Source organism: Pseudochaenichthys georgianus, chromosome 3 (assembly GCF_902827115.2).
Source record: "Pseudochaenichthys georgianus chromosome 3, fPseGeo1.2, whole genome shotgun sequence".
Classification (NCBI taxonomy): domain Eukaryota; kingdom Metazoa; phylum Chordata; class Actinopteri; order Perciformes; family Channichthyidae; genus Pseudochaenichthys; species Pseudochaenichthys georgianus.
The window spans coordinates 26,316,036-26,336,509 of record NC_047505.1 but is presented as its reverse complement, the minus strand read 5'-3'; the positions used below and the strand labels follow the sequence as shown (position 1 = coordinate 26,336,509).

Here is a 20,474-nt window from a genome sequence, read left to right as displayed (position 1 = left end):
GAGGAGCCGAGGAGGGGAACCGAGGAGAGAGGAGGGGAAGCAGCAGGCGGTTAGAGGATTGAGAACTCCTCTCCTCTGAGTGGTCATTTTAAAGAGACGTCCATTAATGATGACAGGAGGCAGCAGCCCTCTGTCTGATGGACAGATGTGTTCATGACGACTTATATATTTACTTTGATTCATTCACAGTGCGGTATAATGAGACAATAATGGCTACAGATGCGGACACACACACACATATATATATGTATATATTTATATAAATATATACAATTTCAGAATCAAGCAGAGCACTCTCATAATAACGTAACACTATCAGAGACTGGATATATCCCCCCCCCCCTCTCTGGTCGCTACAATGTGGAAAATAAATTACGGGCCAAAAGTTTTATTTACAAGTATTAAAAGTAAGCAGAGGACACCAAACCAACTGACACCTGTCTGTCTGCTGCATCGACGCACACACTGTAGTCTGTACCACACACACCTACACCACACACACGCATATACAGCTCCTAAAACAGGCTACAGCCGTGGTGTATTTTATTGTGAAGCTCTAAATGGTTTTAGAAAAATATCGACTCTTTGTTTGTAGATATCTACTAAACTAAAGCAAAAATAGTAGGCCTGTTCTACTGAGTGATATATATTATACACACTGCTCTGCTTTCTGCACGGACCTCACATCTGTTCTCACTGTAAACATCGCGTCGCGATGAAAGCAGTTAATAAAATAATATCCAGGGGATGCATGCAGAGCTGTCATTGGCTGAGATAAGTCCGGCCGTGCGTCACGAGTCTTTGAAACATCTCTGTTGCCGGAAATGCATCCACGAAGCAGCCGTGGAGGACCGTGGAGGACCCATCAGTGTATCCTCGGTTATAGCTCCTCCAGAGAGCCTCCTCGACGCTCGATCCTCGGTCCTCGAAATGCATTTAGATAAATGAGATGTCCTTCAACATGGCGCGCTGAAATTCATTTCCGGGTCACTACCGGAGGACCGAGGAGTCGAGGAGGGGGATTTGATGAAATGAGAAAGGGCCCCGCTGGAGGTCGATCTTGACTTTTGTTCTAGTAAATAATGGCATGCAGATGTCTTCAAAACTTCCTGTTTCAAGGTGAAATCTACTAATAAATAAGAATTCCTTTGATTTCAGCCGGGTCCTTCCGATGTTGTCGTGCTCTGAGCCTAAACAAAAGAGAATCATTGTGACTGGTTGTGTGTGTACATTGATCTTGATCTGTTGACTTGGTGTTTATTTGTCTGTTTCTGATGTTTTGGGAAGGTCTAACAGTAAACAAGCTGTCTCCAGAGAACGGGACAGATATGGAAGTACATGAGATCCTTTTTTATATCAGACCCAAGGGCAAACTGTTTGTATGACTTCAAAAACTGCAGCGGTGACTTCATGGAGCAGGGAAGCTTTGACAGTGTTGGGAAAGTTCACTTTCTACATGAACTAGTTCAGTTCACAGTTCACATATTTTAAAATGAACTAGTTCAGTTCATAGTTCATAATTCAACATTTTGAACTAAAGTTCATGGTTTCAAAAATGAACTAATTTATAGTTCATAGTTCTTTTTTCAATACGTTGCTGCGAGCTATTATTTGTCTCCTGTACGATGTTAATGGGCCATTTCAATTTTTACAATATCCTCAGAGGGCCGTACAAGTTATTGACCTCTGCTTAAAAAAACTAAAATCACAGCTCATTCATTTCATTCTGTGCAAAGAAAAAGCAACCTCTTAATCCAGATATCTCACCATGACTCGCGTATGCATGCACGTGCAGGGTGTGGCGTGACCACCAACACAGAAAGATAATTTATGGACACAAGATGTGTGCAAATGTATTTAGTTTCCTATCCATGTGAACATGGTTTAAGTGGGGGGGACCTAACCTCCTCTAGGGGGGTCCGGGGGGCATGCTCCCCTGGCAAGATGTGTTGCACTTTGAGAGCAACATTAGGAGATCTATGGACACATCTCTCAACACCCAAACACAACTGTAAGCAGATTTTCTTTTAATTTATGGATATTTGACAAATCACTACCCTTTCAAACTGTATTCTTCTTTATTAATAACTGTCTTATAGTATTTTATACCTGTTTACTTTATTCTCTTATTTTTTTTATAACTATAATGATCATATAAAGATGTGCCTTTACCTCACTGGTTGTAGACAAAGCTTCTTATATTCGTTAGCATAGCTAGCTAACCAGATGCTAATGACAACAACACAGTTATTATAGTATGACAGATGAGCAGATCGCCACTGGGCTTACAACTAAAGACACAGACACGCAGAAACTGTGGCATGTGTACGGACTTATCGGTACTGCAATTTCTGAAGTGCTGGAGTGGCGTTCTGGTGCTCTCCGTCAGAACTGCACCCCTGTCAGTCGAGACATATACCACGTGATGACACGTTAGGCTCGTGTTGTGTTCAAGGACCCTGACCTTGGCCAGGAAAAACAGGTACTCGCTTGTTTAATTTTTTTGCGGTCTAGATTTCTTTCATTTTTTTATTTTTTGCGTGTGTTTATAAATTACCTCGAGGGCCGTACCAAATTGTCTCGCGGGCCGTATACGGCCGGAGGCCGGAGGTTCCCCACCCCTGCCGTAGAGTCTCACTCTGAGCGAGTGCTGCTGCAGCTGCTCTCGGCTTCGTCCATACTAATTCATTCATTCATTCATTCATTCATTCATTCAATGCTCGCCGGTTCCGCGGTTCCACATTGTTTGTTGTGAGGAGTCTGATATATTTAGTATATTTATATTTTAGTGCGACAGCCAGGGGTGACAGGCGCGTACGCGTCACAGGCAGCTTGCTGTTGCCAGATTGGGTGGTTTTCCGCATTATTTTGAAGCCTGTTTACGGTGTGTTTTAACTGGGTTTTCGGCTGAAAGGCATATGAAATCTGGCACACTTTTGAACGCCGTTATAATACAGTGCTGAGAATGAACGCACGTTTGAACGCCGTTATACAGCGCTGAGAATGAACGCGTTCTCAATTACGTTCATCTAGCGGAAATACAGTACGTTCAGTTCACGTTCGCCCAAAATATGAACGCGTTCATGAACGATCGTTCATTGAACGCGTTCAGGTACATCACTGAGCTTTGATATATCTATTTACCGTCTTTTTCAAACACTATGCAGAGGATACTTTATTGGTTCAGTGATTTCCAAGATGTCCTGTGGTTATCTTGACCAAGAATCCTTTTTATGGATACACCATTACATTTTAAAAAAAAACTCAGATTGCCATCTGTGGTCATCAGGTCTGTGTATATCCGTCTTATCTGAAATATGTTCTTTGTTGTTTGAAAAAAGCCCAGGTGTAACACAACAAATACCATTTATTAAACCTTAATATATATCATATATCAGTCACAATGGATTTTGTGATCCTCGCCCTCAGATTAGTATTTAATTGTGTGATGAGTTACTTTACCATGAGGGGTCCTAATCCCCGAAGTGAAACAAAATAGAGAAAGCAAATGGAGTAAGAAAAGGGGAAATTAGTCAAAAAGGCCAAAAAGACGAATAAAACGCCCCCCTTATCGTTATTATTGCACAATTGTTGTAATGTAACTAAATTGTCGAAACAATTCCACATCTGTCCCACTACCAAATATTGTTGCTTTAAAAACAGTTTAAGGAGCTGTACAATTAAAAAAATAAATAATTGTACCTCTGTTCCTTTTCAAAAGGGCACACGCCACATGACCTGCCAACATTGTCATCAACACTGAGGCCTCTCTTTCACCAGCTAACAGATGAGGCTGCGGCCCCTTCCTCTGATCCTTTGGGGGGGCAGCATTGGGAGATCATTGAGTCACAGGCTGTTTTCAGGCTGTGTGGTCTGTGGTCTGGCCTGCAAGTCTGAGAACCAGTTTGACTTGACAGGAACATAATTAACCTGTTAAACCCCGAGCCTGTTTTTCAGACAGGCTCGAAAATGACATTCCCAGAACAAATGACCATATCTTCCCTTCTAAAAGGGTTAAATTAATGATCTTTTTTCTCAAAGTAATGATAAACCTGTGAGTTGGATGTAGAAAAGTCAGATTCAATATAGATGTTTTTTATTTTAAAGAAAATTCAGATTGAACATGGTAAAAAACTGTAAATTATAGTGTCCGTCCAAAAAATGTTTTGTACTTATAGTGAAAACTAACCTTGGATGATGGGTTAGTAGACTAAAAGCTTTAGGAATCCAAAGTACAACATATAATAAGTACCCTGTATCAAGATTGATGCAACACAAGTGATATTTGACCTTTTTAGACAGATTTAGCAAAAAACGGCGGGACGCGGCGAGGCTGTGAGTCGGTGTGTGAGCACACACACAAACTCCCAGCCAGGCTGCGGGTGTGTGTGTGGGTTCGGGCTGGTTTTGGGATGGGTTTCGCTGTCTTGCAGACGGCCACTGGGCTCATATGGAGGGTGGGGGGGCAAGAGCTCCAACAAGCCGTTTAGGACAGAGAGTGCATACATATGCTATACAGAGATGCTGTATAAGAAACCAATGTGATTTTGGAAAATTGCACAATATAAATCTATTCTAGTAGACCTCAACAATGGAATTATGATCAGTAGAAATGGCCATGACATGGGACCTTTAATATATTTGTTCATCTGTATATTCCACAGACTTTACTTATAACAGGTAATTCTCCTGAGTACTACTCATCCTGAGGATCATAGTGTTAGCATTAGGGGTAATTTCCTCCTACTTGTCTTATGGGATGTTTTAAAATGGTCTTTGAGACTGTGTTACAAACTCGGGGCATATCAATATAAATATAAAGGTTTATACCTGGCAGTTTGGTTTCAGAGAAAACGTAACATTTGTTGCCGAATGTTCCAATGTGTTCAGAGCTTGACCCACACTATGGACACAAATGAGCATATCTTGGTTCATGCTGCTTCTATCTTTTTCTTTATTACCAACATTAAAGCAATGCTATTGAGGTAAGTTAAAGTTTGAAAATGTAGTAAAGGGTGTGAACGAATTAGAGTTAAAGGACACATTAACGTTTAGGTAAATACTTGTTTTTGCCAAGAAGAACATTGATACCTGTTTCTGAACCTATTGTATATCTAAAACTACATAATGTGATTGGCTAATAACTAATACATTATTATACCTGTGTGTTAATGTGTATTTGTGGTACCAAACCACAGTGTTCATTTTCCCTAAAGGATTACATTAATATCAGGAGTGTGTGTGCTGTCTTCTTTTCCTGTTCTCCAATCAGAATTTAATCTACTTACCAATAGAGGTAAATACATCTTTCTTTTAATGGTCATAACATGAACTATGACCTTACGGTTCACTTGATAGATGTTGGTCTAACGAAAGTGAGTGCAAATAAAGGCTAAATGGGTGGGTGGTCTTTCTGTGTTTCTACAAAAAGAGAGAGTCATAAAACTAGACGTCTTCTCCATTGTCTGCCAAAATAATTCAGCTGGAGTCACACCAAGCCACCAGTAATGTGTTTTCCTGCACTGGATAGCAGAGTAGACCAGAGGGCATCAGATGAACCAGAAATGACAAATCAATGATTTCCTGCCCAAGACAAATGTAGCGTTGGCAAATGTATGCCTGGCGTGTGTGTGGGCCAAATGGATGGGAAAGTGGTAGCTTAATGCACCATTTGTTGCTTATTTTCCAGATCGGATCCACCCATGCAATTTCTGTAAAACATAATCATAATCAGCAAAAAGTGTAGTTAACTTCATTGTAGTGATACTGATGCATTTTTCTGAGAACAACTTCAGCATGGTTTTCTTTCACATGTTTTCTAACAAATGATCCCAACGAAGAAAAGTATCCTCATGACTGCCGACATGGAACAAACCTATTGGACCAATTCAAATGTTCCCCAGTTCAGTGGAGGTATTGTTGTCAGAAGAACTGCAACAGATTGTTCACAAGAAATCTTTAATAAAAGACAAGTGTTACACCCTTGTAGAGAAAATTGACACGGTCACATTACACACACGTCAAACACAGTGTTCAAGCGAATCACACACACACACACACACACACACACACACACACACACACACACACACACACACACACACACACACACACACACCACACACACACACACACACACACACACACACACACACACACACACACACACACACACACACACACACACACACGCACACACACACGCACGCACGCACGCACGCACGCACGCACACACACACACACTGCAACTACTACTGATTATCTTCCTTATCCAACTATACCTAATGTATGTTTTTTGGCCATTGGTACAGTACACTTTTGCACATAAAGGGAATGCTCTAATGCATACAACATGACACAGGCTGTCCTAGTGTGTAGCAATGTTCCACTGAGAGGGAAGACAGTCAATACAATTCCCTCATGGAACCAGAGCAGCAGGATGTTACAGCTCGCTTCATGGAAATGGATGAAGAAGAGACAGGAAGGCGAGAGCAAAGAAGGGAAGAGGAAGTGTGCGGTCATGGGTGAAAGGCAAAAGAAGGAGGCAGGAGACACCGGAAAGAGAAGGAGGCAGGAGAAGAAAGAGCGAGAGGTGAAAGAGGTTGTGTGTGAGGTTAAAGCGTTCCTTCGTCGAGCAGTTTGTTGATGCCGTTGCAGATCTTCCTCAGGGAGAGTCTGTACTCCTCTCTTTCCCCGTACAGCTTGGCAAGGTACTCCCCGTGGGCAAAATGGTTGAAAACGTGATCGATGCGTGCATGTGAGCGAGCCGTCAGGTGCTGCTCCACCAAGGTGTGTAGCAGGTCCCTGCACTCCAACAAAAGCTCTGACAGAATATTCCTGTCAAAGGTGTACTCCACCTCGTAGAACGACACCGCCGTCATGGCCGCCTGGTTCATCTTCTTCTTGAAGCGATCCACTGTGTCCAGCTCGTCGGGGCTGAACTGGTGGTTGCGGTACAAGATGCCGATCTTCAGAGCGATTTTGATGACGTCCTTGATTATCTTGTGGGCCTCCTTCTTGCTCTTGGTGAACTCCCGGCTGGTCTTGTAGAGCTCGTCCAAGATCTCGCTGCTGGTGTCATCTGTCAGCATGTTGGCCACCACCATGGTCGCCATCTTGCTCAGGATCTTCTTCTGGGCCTGCAGGGCCAGGGAGCGAGAGTTGAAGCTCTCCGGTCCTGAGGGGAGAGAAAAGAGACAGGAGGGTTGGGAAAAGTATTACAGGTCAGAAATCTTCACTCTAACATTACCTACTTAAAGGAACAAGGGACACAAAAGTAAATAATAATGATCCTGCTGAGGTAGATAATATCAATAGACTGCTTTGGCCACTTGGGGGCAGAAGAACTATCCGGAAACACAACAGGGACCTTATATTACCTCAAGTTGACATGGAAAGCTTGTTAACAGACAGTTTCCTATACATAGATCATGCAAACATTAAACAACACTAGCTTTGTTTGAAATCTTGTCCTGTTACACTGAGGAACAACCTTTGGGTCTGAGAGCTAATAGTGAAGTGCCTGCATTCTCTCCAATACATCATGGGTCAACACAACTGCTAGCAAATAGTCAGATTGTATTGAAGTGTAAGAAATAAACTGTAGATTTTGTCTATTGCAATCCAAAGCAGTTTTGGCTTTACTGAAAGTACATTTGTAATTCTGGTTCTTTTCAATTGACATTAAGTGAAATGTGCTGGGTTTTTTAAAGATATTAAAAGGATAAACTCAGGTATTTCGTATAAATACAGCAGACTGAACATTAGAGGAAAAATAGAGCACAGTTCACCTTGATACATGTTATTATTACAGTATTTAACCACTGCCCTCAATTCTAAGTGTATTTACATGTAGCAGCTGACTTACTTCTGTGTTGACCCATTGTCATACAAATATGGGTTCTTCCTTTCTCATGCTTTTACTGCGATGTATTTGTCCTTACATAAAGAACACTGTGTGCTGAAACACCTAATGTACTGATTTCTTTGTTATTCAGAGGACAAGTTTTTCCCGGCTTGGTTACTAAACAAGTCGTACAACAAATAATTGGTAGCAGTATTTAAAGTGATCTCAGTAAAAAGAAAGGCACAGCACTGGTGCAAACTGCTCTTGGGTGATGAGTTTTTTTGGCATGAACAAAGGCTCATCCTCCTTGGAAATCCAAACATGAATGTACAGAAACAGATTCTGACTTTTGTTATTTTAAAGATGATGAACTCCACGTTTTTAAAAGTTACAGAAATAACTTAATAGTGAACACAGTCTGAACACGTGAGAGCTGAAGAGTAGATGAAACGTGGTGAAGCCACATTCAACACAGGGCGGCGTCCTTCCTGGAGCTGCCTGTGGTTTGGTTGGCTGACTATGGGAGGAATGATTATCTGCTCTGCACACCGATAAGCACTTTCCTGTCTCGCTTCAGACAATCACAGTTTTATGCAGCGTCCCACTGAAGTCGCAATATATCATAGAGGGGAACATCAAAGACTACTTGTGTCAATATAGAACGATCCAGCAGCTTCACATGTGTCTTTGTAAATGTGAGGAGTGGGAGGACGGAAGGGGATTTATTTAGGAGCCACCCAGCTAAAAATTACACACCAGATAACTCCTTTTGCGATTAAAGTCCAGGAAAGAGGCGTCAGTTTTTCCTGCCGTTCCCTGGGCAAATAGTCAGCCTCTTCCTCCTCCACATCACATGTATAGAGACAGACAAGGCCAGTAGGCTCAGCAGATGAGCCCAAGTTCAAAGACAGCTGCTCTGTTGTCAGTATCATTTTGATAAAAACAGACAGCTATATGACCATGCAGAATTCACTCCATCACCATAGCATCATCTGCTTGTGTGTCTATAAAATAGAAGGTTTAAGGCTGCACTACCATTGGGACAAATCCAATCCATGACATTTCATGTGAATACACAGAAGTGACATTTCATGTTTCAGTCTGAAGCCAAATGACATTTCATGCACATATAATTAGCCCACTGTGACATTTTCAACTTATATTACAAAGTGCTTTGTCTACAGTCATTTCCCAATGCATAACATCTGATGTACTGCTAATTTGTGCAGCTTCATGAGTGGGATGATACCTGTATTTGTGAAAAATTCTAATTGCTCAGTCAGCAGATTTCAAAGCCTTCATTATGTGTAAAACAAACAAACTGAAAGTGAATAGACTCCTGTTTGTGCCATAGTTCTTGCTTTTCCTGATTTGTATTACATTTTTTAATGTCCACTTTGTGGGGCCATAATACAGTTAAATCCTGAAACTGACACATACATACTGTACGTAAAACGTTTTTTAAAAGCAACATATGAACTTACAATTGTCAAATCTTTCACTTCGGAAAAAAGTACATGTGATTTTCTGACGACCTGGCCTAGAAAGTCAGATATTCTCTGCTGGGAGAAAAATCTGTCCCTAAGCTTCTACATGCTTCACTTTCTAGTAGCTAGTTAAGAAAGATAAAGTTGGGTCTGTTCTTCCCTTAAAGCTGCCTGATGGAAACAAGGTTGACGAGAGTTGTGAGACTGAACCAAAATGAATGAGTGGAGTCCCTCAAAACCAAAAAGGATGCAAAAGTCTTTGGTGAATGACTGAATGAATCAACACACACATGTAACATTCATTACAGGACAGTTGATGAGTTCCTATTGTTTATTATTTGTTGTGCAGGAGGATGTAATATACTGTGACCAGACATAAACTTACAGCACTAAGAATAGTCTTTAATAAATCTATATAAATCCTCGACTGTCCAGGCAACATCAGACTTGGAGATAATAACGTGTTGCTCATCCTCACAGCCTGCTCTTCAGGAACTGTTAACAATTCCAAATAAAAAAGCCTGAGGTGTAAAATGTACCACAGGCGCCATAATAGCAATATGGTAGTTTCCATTATATTTGAATATCAGCAGCACGACATATAACTTTGGTTATCATTGGACGGATTTGTGGCTCTGATCAACAGGCTCTCTTTGTCACTGTTATTTCCTGTTTCTCTGAAGCAGCTCTTTGTTCCAGCGAGCGTCTGATATTCAGAAAACCAACTGGATAGATTACTGAAACCCTGGCACTCTGAAAAAGGTGACAGCTTGCTCCATAAAGCCGGCCTTGTCAGACCCTTGGTCTAGCAGACTATTTGGATTCTGATCTGTCGTTTTCTATTAGACTTCCCTTCCATGCAATGATATCTGTCATGGTCAATTCAGTTGCATTTCATGGTAAAGAGTGTTGCATGAAATGGAGTGATTGGATCTTTTAATTTTTTTACTGTGCAGCGCTAAAAGTAGACTAATTATAATCCTGCCACCCTCACCACACAGCCTGGAGCCTGTTTTGGAGGACCAGCAGGTGGCTATCAACACACTTGCCTTGACCCCAGTCTCAAATCTGTTTGCATATTTCATAGAGGGGAAGAATGTAAGCCAAAAATGAAGGAGTCTGGGGGGAAAAACTGTTTGGAGAATGGACACAAGTCTGCTTGAGGTGTGAGTCAGAGTGCTGGGCAAGGAGGTGGCTGATTCAGAGTCTGGAGGGAGATTTGAGCAGGTACAGTAAGTGAGCGTAGATAATTGAAAAAAGAATGCACAGGGTGACACTGAGAAGTCACATTCACATACAGCCTGCCACCCAGCGGCTGAGATGAGTGACAAGCATGAGCCGGAGTGTCAGAAGAGTTAAAGCTGTCAGCGTAGAGATGGTAAGAGAAACAGACTATCCTGCTCTCTCTACTGCTCTCTCACTTTCTCCCCTGCCAGCTCAGTAGTTTCTCACTTGTTGGAAGTTTTCATAAAATAAAGTGAGAATTCTACATTGTGGGAATAAGTTCCTGAAAAACAAACCAGGAGCAGAGTTTTCCGCCGTCGTAGCAGCCTATCAAAGGGGTTGTGTGTTTTGGGAATTGGTGAAGTTTACTTTTACCATCAGGATTAGTAAGGTGCTTGCTGCTCTCTAACCAGACAGTCTCTCTTTGTCCCGACTGATGTTTTTAGAGCGCTGAGTCAACAGTTTCTACTGCGCTGCATCAGAACATACATACAGTGTGGAAAATGGAGACCTGCCAAACCTGCCCTGCTGAAGGTGGTACCCTGCAAAAAGTGTCCACCTGGCCAGATGTTTTCCCCATATCAGTCAGAAACACTTACATGAATAAAGAGGACGTTAACAGCCAATGACTCTTTAGTACAGCTGTCATGAAAACAAGAAAATCCCACTTTAAATATCTCCTATAATGCTATTTTTAGGCATATATTGGGTCTCAGATATGTACAAATATATAAAAATGATGTGTTTTGCTCAAAATACCAAACAGATCATGCATTTTAGACATCCCTAATATCCCTCTATTCCAGCCCTGTTAGAGAAGCGCAGATTTTGGGTCCTTAGCTTGAAAAAGCTAATGCCTGCTCAGAATTACCCGGCAGCTACAGTTAAATTCTGCCGTGATTAAACGCCATTCTGTTCTAAACCACATCAAGGATTATTTATGAAACAGTACGGAGCTCAAATACTTTTTCTCTTGCGGGTTAACCACAAGGTGAGTTCCTTTTTTTTTTTTTTTATCCTGCTTTTTTACATATACTCTCTCCAGTACAGTTTAGCTCTGAGAGTTAGCAATGCTTGCTAATGTAAACAAAGACCATATTACGTCCAAAACAGTCGAGCATTGTTTCTGATAGCAACGTTTCTGATAGAGTGCCGTGGGTCCACATTTCCGATATGACGTAATTTACAACGCAAATCTGGATCAGCTGCGTTGTACCCCTGTTTTTAGAGATTTGGGTACAGAGGAAAAGAGAGAGGGTTTTGTTTTCTGACACTTTGTGAGTCTCCTGACACATCGGGGACACATATTCATGTGAAAAAGACATCAAAAAGTGCATTTTGCATGATAGGTCCCCTTTAAGTAATTATTGAACATTTTGAAAAATATGCTTGTTAGTGTTTTGGCATAGAGGTGTAGTGTATTCACACAGTCACAGAAAAAGACTTTGGTGCTCCGTCATTATCATGTATGCAGTGCATTGCACCGTGACTGAGCTGCACTGACCTTTGTGGCCGCAGCCAGCCGCTGCTTTGACCTATGCTTGTACTAAAAGGTCATTTGTGTTGTCAGATTTCCAAAACTGTACAAACACAAACTGGCATCATATACAGATTGAAATGAAATTCAGTTTTGTGATATAAACATGGCAACAAAGCTAGTTTTGTTGAAATAATGTAAAGAATCACATGGAGCAACTCACAGTGCAAGAGGCTTTTGTTCTACTCTGTGAATACACCTTTAGGTGAGAGGATTGATAGAAATGTTTTAACAGTGGTGTTAAGTAAGTACTCAAGTACTTTGCTTAAGTTCAATGTTGGGTTACTTTTCTTGAGTATTACAATTGTTTGCTACCTTGTACTCCACTACAATTCAAAGGTACATTGTGTACTTTTACTCCACTACATTTATTTAATACACTTGAGTTACTTATTTTTATTAATAATGTGAAATATAATCAACACTTAAATCAGACTTTAGTTACACCTGGAGTAACATTCCCAATCTACCCTGCAGTATATAGAGTTATTCAAACTAGCTTTGATAACACTTTAATGCATCAATAATTATAATCAAAACATACAGTATCATATACATTATTGTGAATTGGCCAATCTGCATACTAAATACTTTTGGTACTTTAATTAGATTCTGATGCCAATATTTTTCTCCTTTTACTTGAGTAACATTTTGAATGCAGGTACTTTACTTGTAACAGAGTATTCCTACACTCTGGTACTTCTTCCACCTCTGCCCATTCGGTTACTTAGTGGTAGTGATGACTATGTGGTATTAATATTAAACTAAAATTACCCTAAAATAAAAATGTAAATGAAACCCTCCAGCTGACTGTAATTGTCTTTTTTTCTTACAGTTTTTGAAAATTATTCTCCACCTTGAGCTGCAAGTGATTAACTTCACCAGCTTCTAATAACATCATTTCTGTAAACCATTCAGAGCTGCAACAGGGCTCAACATCCTGACAGTATCATGTATCTCACACACACACACACACACACACACACACACACACACACACACACACACACACACACACACACACACACACACACACACACACACACACACACACACACACACACACACACACACACACACACACACACACACACACACACACACACACACACACACACACACACACACACACGCGCGCGGGCGCACGCGCTGAACGAGGAAACACAATGCTCGGTCGGTGCTCCTGGGGTTGCTAATGACTACATGCTCATGTTTAGTATTAGAAAAAACAGGCCAGATTCTCTGCCCAGGTGCATGGGATGTTTTATTTGTTTTTGCCAGATGCAAATGCATGTTCATCACACATGCTCGAATGAACTCACCTAACAGACACAGGCGTTCATTCAGAATCATCCTGTTAGGGTTGGATATTAGCACAGGATCAACATGTGATATTTGATAAGAACAGAGAAAAGGAAAACAAAACGCCTATTTACTATACCCTCGACTGCTTGGCACCTGACTCTCCTTCCTGTAAACATTATTGGTTCAAACAGCCAAACATTAAAGGTTGCTGACAGACAACCAGCTTCAGGGATGCAGGGAGGTAATGGAGTGTTATGTTGAGTGACAAACAAAAAAAGCAACTGAACTCACTTGTTGCCATCATCACAATTAACCGCTGTACACTAACTGTCCATGTGCAACCTATTATTTTAATGTGTTTATAACTGAATAGCCAATAGAACCCTCTCTGAATCGTGCCAGGCTATTCTTTGCACTCTGTAAATGCAGAAACAGCAATCATTTCCAAACATTTTCCTTTCCAGATATTTTATTAAGGAAAAACAGTAAAGTTATAACCCCCTTTTGCCTCCTATGTAAAAACGTCTGCAGTAGTAGCATACATTTAATAAGAAAAACACCTCTAGTCGTCCAACTTGTGTACAATGTGCTCATTCTGTGGCAAAATGTCCAGGAAAGCCTTCAGTAATAACGTGTGTCATCCATCAGCACTGCCATTTCACAGAGTAACACAGCTTAAACAATGAATCAATGGGAAGAAAATGTCAGGGGCAAGAGAAGTAAGAGATGTAAGCATGGGTGACAGCTTGACTTCTTCTCTTTTAGCCTTGGCCTTTTTCTTTGCTTTTGCTTCCAATGAAGAGTTGCTGAAGACTCTCTCTGACTGCATTTACAAGACTTGAGGAAAACAATGGAGCAGGTCATTCAGCAGCAGTAAAGAGGTTTTTAATAGCCTGCAGGGTCAGTGTCAAGAGAGCCTGGGAGGGCAGCGGAGGGGAGAGAGGAGGAGAGAGGAGGAGAGAGGAGGAGAGAGGAGGAGAGAGGAGGAGAGAGGAGGAGAGAGGAGGAGAGGCATGGTGTATGATGCCAGCTGGTACCAGAGCTCCACTAGCTGTGGTGTAGGCTTTGTGTTTGTTAGATCACTTCCAGACACACACACACACACACACACACACACACACACACACACACACACACACACACACACACACACACACACACACACACACACACACACACACACACACACACACACACACACACACACACACACACACACACACACACACACGCACACACGCACACGCACACGCACACACACACACACACATGCACACAGGCAGACTATTAGATAGAGTGTGTGGAGATCATCACGATTCATTGCGTTCAGACACAAGGAAAGAGGCGCTGAAGCCATTGGAGACTTTTTTGTCTTTTCATGTGTCTCCTCCACTTACTGGTGTATTTTTGACTCCCACTGCTCTATTTGGAAGATGACTTACACCACCATCCCACCCCTTGCTCACTCTCTGTCTGTTGTAATGCGTGTGCGTTTTTCTTTCTGAGAGTGACTTAATAAAAAAGATTGAGAAAGATTTAACTGAGGGAAAGAAAGTATGGTATAATTTAGTGGAGTGCATTGACTTGCATTATTCATGACATGGTACATCTGACTCGGAGCCAGTTTCCAGAGTGCTTAAAGAGGTCATTCACCGTGCAATTAACAGCTACTCGGGATGTACAGAGGCATTCCCAACTTTAAGGTTAATAAATAACTCCATTTGAATGCCTTAATGACTCTGTGTGAAGTACAGTTACAGAGTTTAAAGTTCAGTCCCTTTTTGTAGATGTGGATCATTTAGAGTGTCTGGCTGTAAGAGGAATGCACGGCTAACTCATGCTTTACTGGAAGAAAGTGTAATAGCAGGAAATACAGATCTATCCTCCGCACAAATCCCCAAGGCTTGTAAAAGGCAAACTGTGTGTAAAACATTATATGAATAAATGTGATTTTGGTGTGTTGATGTTTTTTGCATATGTTTCATGTCTCTGCTTGAAGTTTTTATTTTTCCCAGAAGGGAAATGTGGACGAGATGAGACACAAGAGAAGCTGCATCGCCATAAAAAAAACATATGATATAAACATGAAGATAAAGCTAATAAATACTTGTCAAGGGAGAATTTTAAAGTGCAAAAACAAGTAAGGAGGTTAGGGAACAGAAACAAATGATTGTTAGGTCTGTTGATGAAGTGTTTCATTAATTTGATGAATTAGATTACCGCCAAATATGCTGCATTGATTTCTCTTGGAAGCCTCACCACCAGAGCAGGAAATCAACACAACATTAAACTTGACTTGATTAACCAGTTAGGGGGATATTTTTGAATGATCTCATTGCATAATATATTACATATTGCATTTTTTAAATTATCATATTACTTTTTAGCTGAGCTGAGTTTATTAAAGATATGTTGGAGGTTAGAAACACTTACATATTTGTACAGTTTGTCCACTATAAAAGCACTAAGAAGTTTGTGTTAAAATGTTAAAACCACTTTAGATTTGTATGATGTTTTGTATAATGCATTATTGGTCAGGTTATATTCATAATATTTAGTTATATGCATGATAATTGTTGATGCTGATGTTAAATGAATGTACAGAAGACATTCAACAAAGCATATTGCAATAGCTGCATTTGTGTCTTCACTGAACTATGATTTGTGCTTTACTTATTAAACAGAGCAGTTAAAAGGAAGGCTATATTAAGATAAAACACTTTAGGATGTTCTCTGTATTTGTCGGAATACATGGAAATGAGCAACCAAACAAGGTTTGACTCATCATTACTGGAAAATGCATAATGGATGCAAATTACATAAACAAACCGGTTAGGAGTCAATTAAAGAAACTAAATTAATGTGAGATGCATTTATGTCTCTGTAATGAAGAGGTCTGATACACAGTAAGAGACAGTGTTTGAACCTACAAGTGTGTTTATCCTGGGACCGGTCTAAGTGTCTCTATTGTGACTAACGGTCCAGGGAAAAGCACTTCAGAGCCTCTCTGAGTCAGGGATACAGATCGCTGCATGCAGAGTCTTTATTTAATGCTCCATCCCACATCTCTTTGTTTGCCTCTCTCTGTCTCTTACTCTTAATGGCCATGTCCCTGTAGAGCTGAACCAGTGAGGAGAGGCGAAATGAGGCAGTGACAGGAGATGTCTGATTGATGTATGTGTCGCTGGCTTGATCGCCTGTCACAGGGATCGGGAGGGAGGAAAGGGTGAGAGAGAGGGATCAGCGTTTTGACCTCTAACTTAAGCTCTGGCCTTGGCTTTCTTCAAAGTCACTGCTTGTTATGAAGACCAAACAAGAGGCTGGCCCCCAGAGGAAGAGAAGTGGTATCCTCGACATCCTGTCAGGACTGCAGGGCCCTGTGAGATTCCCGCCCTTTGACCTCTCCTCTGCTGTAAAGCTAATGTCTTCACCAGCTATGGTTCACTGACATCTTCATTATGTAGCCAGTGAAGAGCCAGGCCACAGTTAGCTGGTGAGCCGGGCATGGGAACTGGCTGCAGGCTGTGTCCCCTCTCTGCTTCCCCCCTCTGGGAGCTTCTCTGGGAAACCACTCTGCCACGATCATAGCTTTCAGGTGGGCGTTGGTTGAAGGAACATTTCTACTTGAATAAATAAATGTGTACTGTTTGTCCCTACAACACAAGGATGAAACTATAGCCAGGTTTATTATTTGCAGATCACAGAAACTTTCTTGGCCCACAGGAAGTGACGCTTTTTAAATTTGTATTAGTGACAGCAGCAGTTTGGAAAGACAATAAAGAGACCAGGCAGCTTATAGAGACAAAAGCATTAATTGCAGTCAAACTTAACAGCGGAAATGTAAGACAGCCAAAAACATAGTGTCTCATTAAGATAACCACGTCAAAAAAAATGTGATTCATAGAACAGACTATTTATAGAAAGCTACGTCCAAATGTGTGGGCGTGTTTTTGTGTGAACCATAATGACAGACTATGAGACTGAGGCCTAATAAAAAACAGAGGATGTTGAAATATTGGTGCTTTCCATACTTTATCTGGACTATAACCCAGACAGAAAGTTCCCTCAACTTTTTCCATCCGACATGAACAAACTAAGCTTTTTTCGGAGAAAGGAAAATGGCGAAAATAAGTGAGGGGGGGGGGGGGCAGAGCTGGCGATATGTACATTTTCATTTCACACCATTCAGTCAAACTAATAGAGCAAACAGAGAAGATGAGAGGAAGGAAGATATGTGTCCTTGGACATAAAATAAATATACAATCACAGCCTCTCTGAAAGAGCCTGCAGATGTGTCACTTCATTTAAAACAAGCGTGGAGGAGTGATAGAAAGAAGGATGGAGGAGGTGGGGGTGTTGAAGAAAGAGAGGTGAAATAATCTGTCCATAGCTACTGTCAAAGTCCCTTTATGTCAGACACAGACCCACACAACATCAAAAACATCTCCTCACCCTCATTCCCTTTCACATATTCTGCAGCTGTATGAAGAACCGGATGTAGCGTGAGCGTTTGTCTTACATTCATGAAGCTCTTGTCTCTTTTTAATTATCTCTTCCTCTCTCTGTTTCATTTCTTAAAAGATCTACACTGAGCTGAGGGTGAGTGGCAAGGAAGTAAGTGTTTTCCGGCCCTGGGTGAGCTGCTCCTCTCATAGACCTCAGCCAAGTCTCAGCATGCCGTGGCATCGTTTACAAAAGAGACACACACATGCACGCACACCCACACTTTCACACACACACACACACACACACACACACACACACACACACACACACACACACACACACACACACACACACACACACACACACACACACACACACACACACACACACACACACACACACACACACACACAATCATCTGGGCTTTGCCAGCTTCCCCATAACTTTGGCCTCCTGGTTTGTTTACTAGCTCCCCCACTATTAGGGGTGGGCGGATCGATCCCAAAATATCGATACTTCCGATATTACGTGTCAGAATATCAATACTAGAGCCAATAGGATCGATACTTTTATACTTTGTTCCCCTCTCTACTCGTCAATTGCATCAAAAACGATGTGCAGAGTGCAGACGAACACAAGTATATGCGCTCTTTTCTTCTCTCTCCACTGCTGTTCTCCTCTCCTCGAGGCTCACGCACGCGCAGCGCGCTCCCTGCCTGAACGCCGATTATCAAGCTGACTGACAGCAGCCGGCAGGACAGCAGCACTCAGCGACTCGCGACACACACACGCGCATGATGGCTGAGAGAAAGAGGAGCGTTGTATATGGAGCTATTTCACAACTGTCAATGAAAACTTAGCGAACTGTGATGTGTGCAAGAAGGCAGTTCGCTAATGTGGCCACTTTGTATTGTTATTTTTCATGTTTGTAATTTAAATTTGCAAAAGTAAAACGTGTATTTGTCCATAAAAACTGTCCTGTCTTTAATCATGAAAATGAATTCAGATTTAGCATGACAAAAACCATGTAGGTCTCGGTATCGGCGATACTGGCCCTGAAATAATTGGTATCGGATCGAATCCACATTTTGTAGTATCGCCCACCCCTACCCACTATAACTGAGTTTAGTAAAAGTGAGGCATTGGGAAGCTTTAAATCACTCCGTTATTGCCCAGTTAGGCCCCGCCCCCTGCCATAGCTACTATCACTACCCCCGGTTTTCATTACTCCATAGGTTTACTGATGACAAAGATATGTTATCAGTTTGTAACTACAGGTCAAGATCACATTGACATTTGATTTAATATAACATTAGAAGTATTACAATATTTCAATTAAGTAAAAGTAGCAATACAAATATAAAAGTATTGCAACATTATGTACTACTAAGTATCAACGGTAAAGTAGGCTCATTCGGCAGATGAATGGCCCCTGTCAATGTAATGCTATTGTATTAAATACTATCTGATTATTGTTAACAATATAAGATTGCTATTAATGTTGTATATATGTTGTACTAATAGTAAATAGTGACTAAAGCTGTCAGCTGTGGAAAGCACAACATTTCTCTGTTTATTGTAGGTGAGTAGAAATATATAGGCTAAACACACAACTAAAGCAGGCTAACAGTATTACAAATTAAGTACTTCACTAATGTTACTTTCCACCACTGGTAATCACAGAAAAAGAAAAAAAAATACAGCGTGAGTATTTTAAAAAGTTTGATGAATATATCTAGAAGTATTGTAAGCTTTTAAAAAACATTATATAATTGCTGTCGTTTATTTAATAATAAATAATTTTGTTTCTATAGCCATACCAGCCAAAGAATGAGCTCCAGCTGCGGCTCGTTCAGGCTTGGCTGCAATAATAATACTACTTATTGGGGGTGGGGGGGAGGTGGGGGGGGGGGGCTGCATGGTGTTTAATGCAATCATACATGCACACTAAGACTCAGTTACTTACTGACTTACTTACTTACTTACTTACTTACATATCCACTTTGTTAAAAGAACACTTTTTAATATTAGCTTCAGGAGTTTGCTTTTCATAGCATTTATAACAGTAGGTCCCATAAGTGAGGCAAATACTGCATCTAAATGGCAAGTATGGCAAGTTTAAAGGGGACCTATCATGCAAAATGTACTTTTGTAAGTCTTTTATACATGAATATGTGTCCCCGCCGGTGTGTCTGGGAACTCACCAAGTGTCAGAAAACACAACCCTCTCTCTTTTCCTCCATACCCAAATCTCTAAAAACGGGGCTGCAACGGATCTGATACAGACTGATACAGATTTGAAATATCTCTGATGTCAGAAACAAGGAGCTCCGCCTATATGGCCAACTCTCCACCTATCAGGGGAATGCGAGGTTGCCGTGGCATGGTAACAGCATGGTAACATGACGCTCGTGCCTCGCCCCCCTCCTTTGCAGGGGGCCGTGGTCAGCTGCAGCTCATTTGCCACAGAATCAGCCCTTGCAAAAACAGGGCTGGAATAGAGCAAATAGAGCGAAATGAGGCATGGCTAAAATGCATGATCTGTTTGGTATTTTGAAAAAAAAACTTCACAGACATGTTTTATATGGCCCTACAATATATTATTCAAATATAGCATGATAGGTCCACT

The 20,474-nt window shown here is 41.2% G+C and overlaps 1 protein-coding gene across 1 annotated transcript in view; it reads right to left on the bottom strand.

Moving 5' to 3' along the window:
• Window positions 1–6,150: 6,150 nt before the first annotated feature.
• tnfaip8l3 (tumor necrosis factor, alpha-induced protein 8-like 3) overlaps window positions 6,151–20,474 on the bottom strand; it is a 20,390-nt gene continuing 6,066 nt past the window's right edge. The window contains exon 2 of the mRNA XM_034108218.2: window positions 6,151–7,177. Within this exon, the coding sequence (XP_033964109.1) occupies window positions 6,615–7,177 (563 nt within the window). The 3' untranslated portion in view covers window positions 6,151–6,614. The remainder of the gene's footprint in view (window positions 7,178–20,474) is intronic.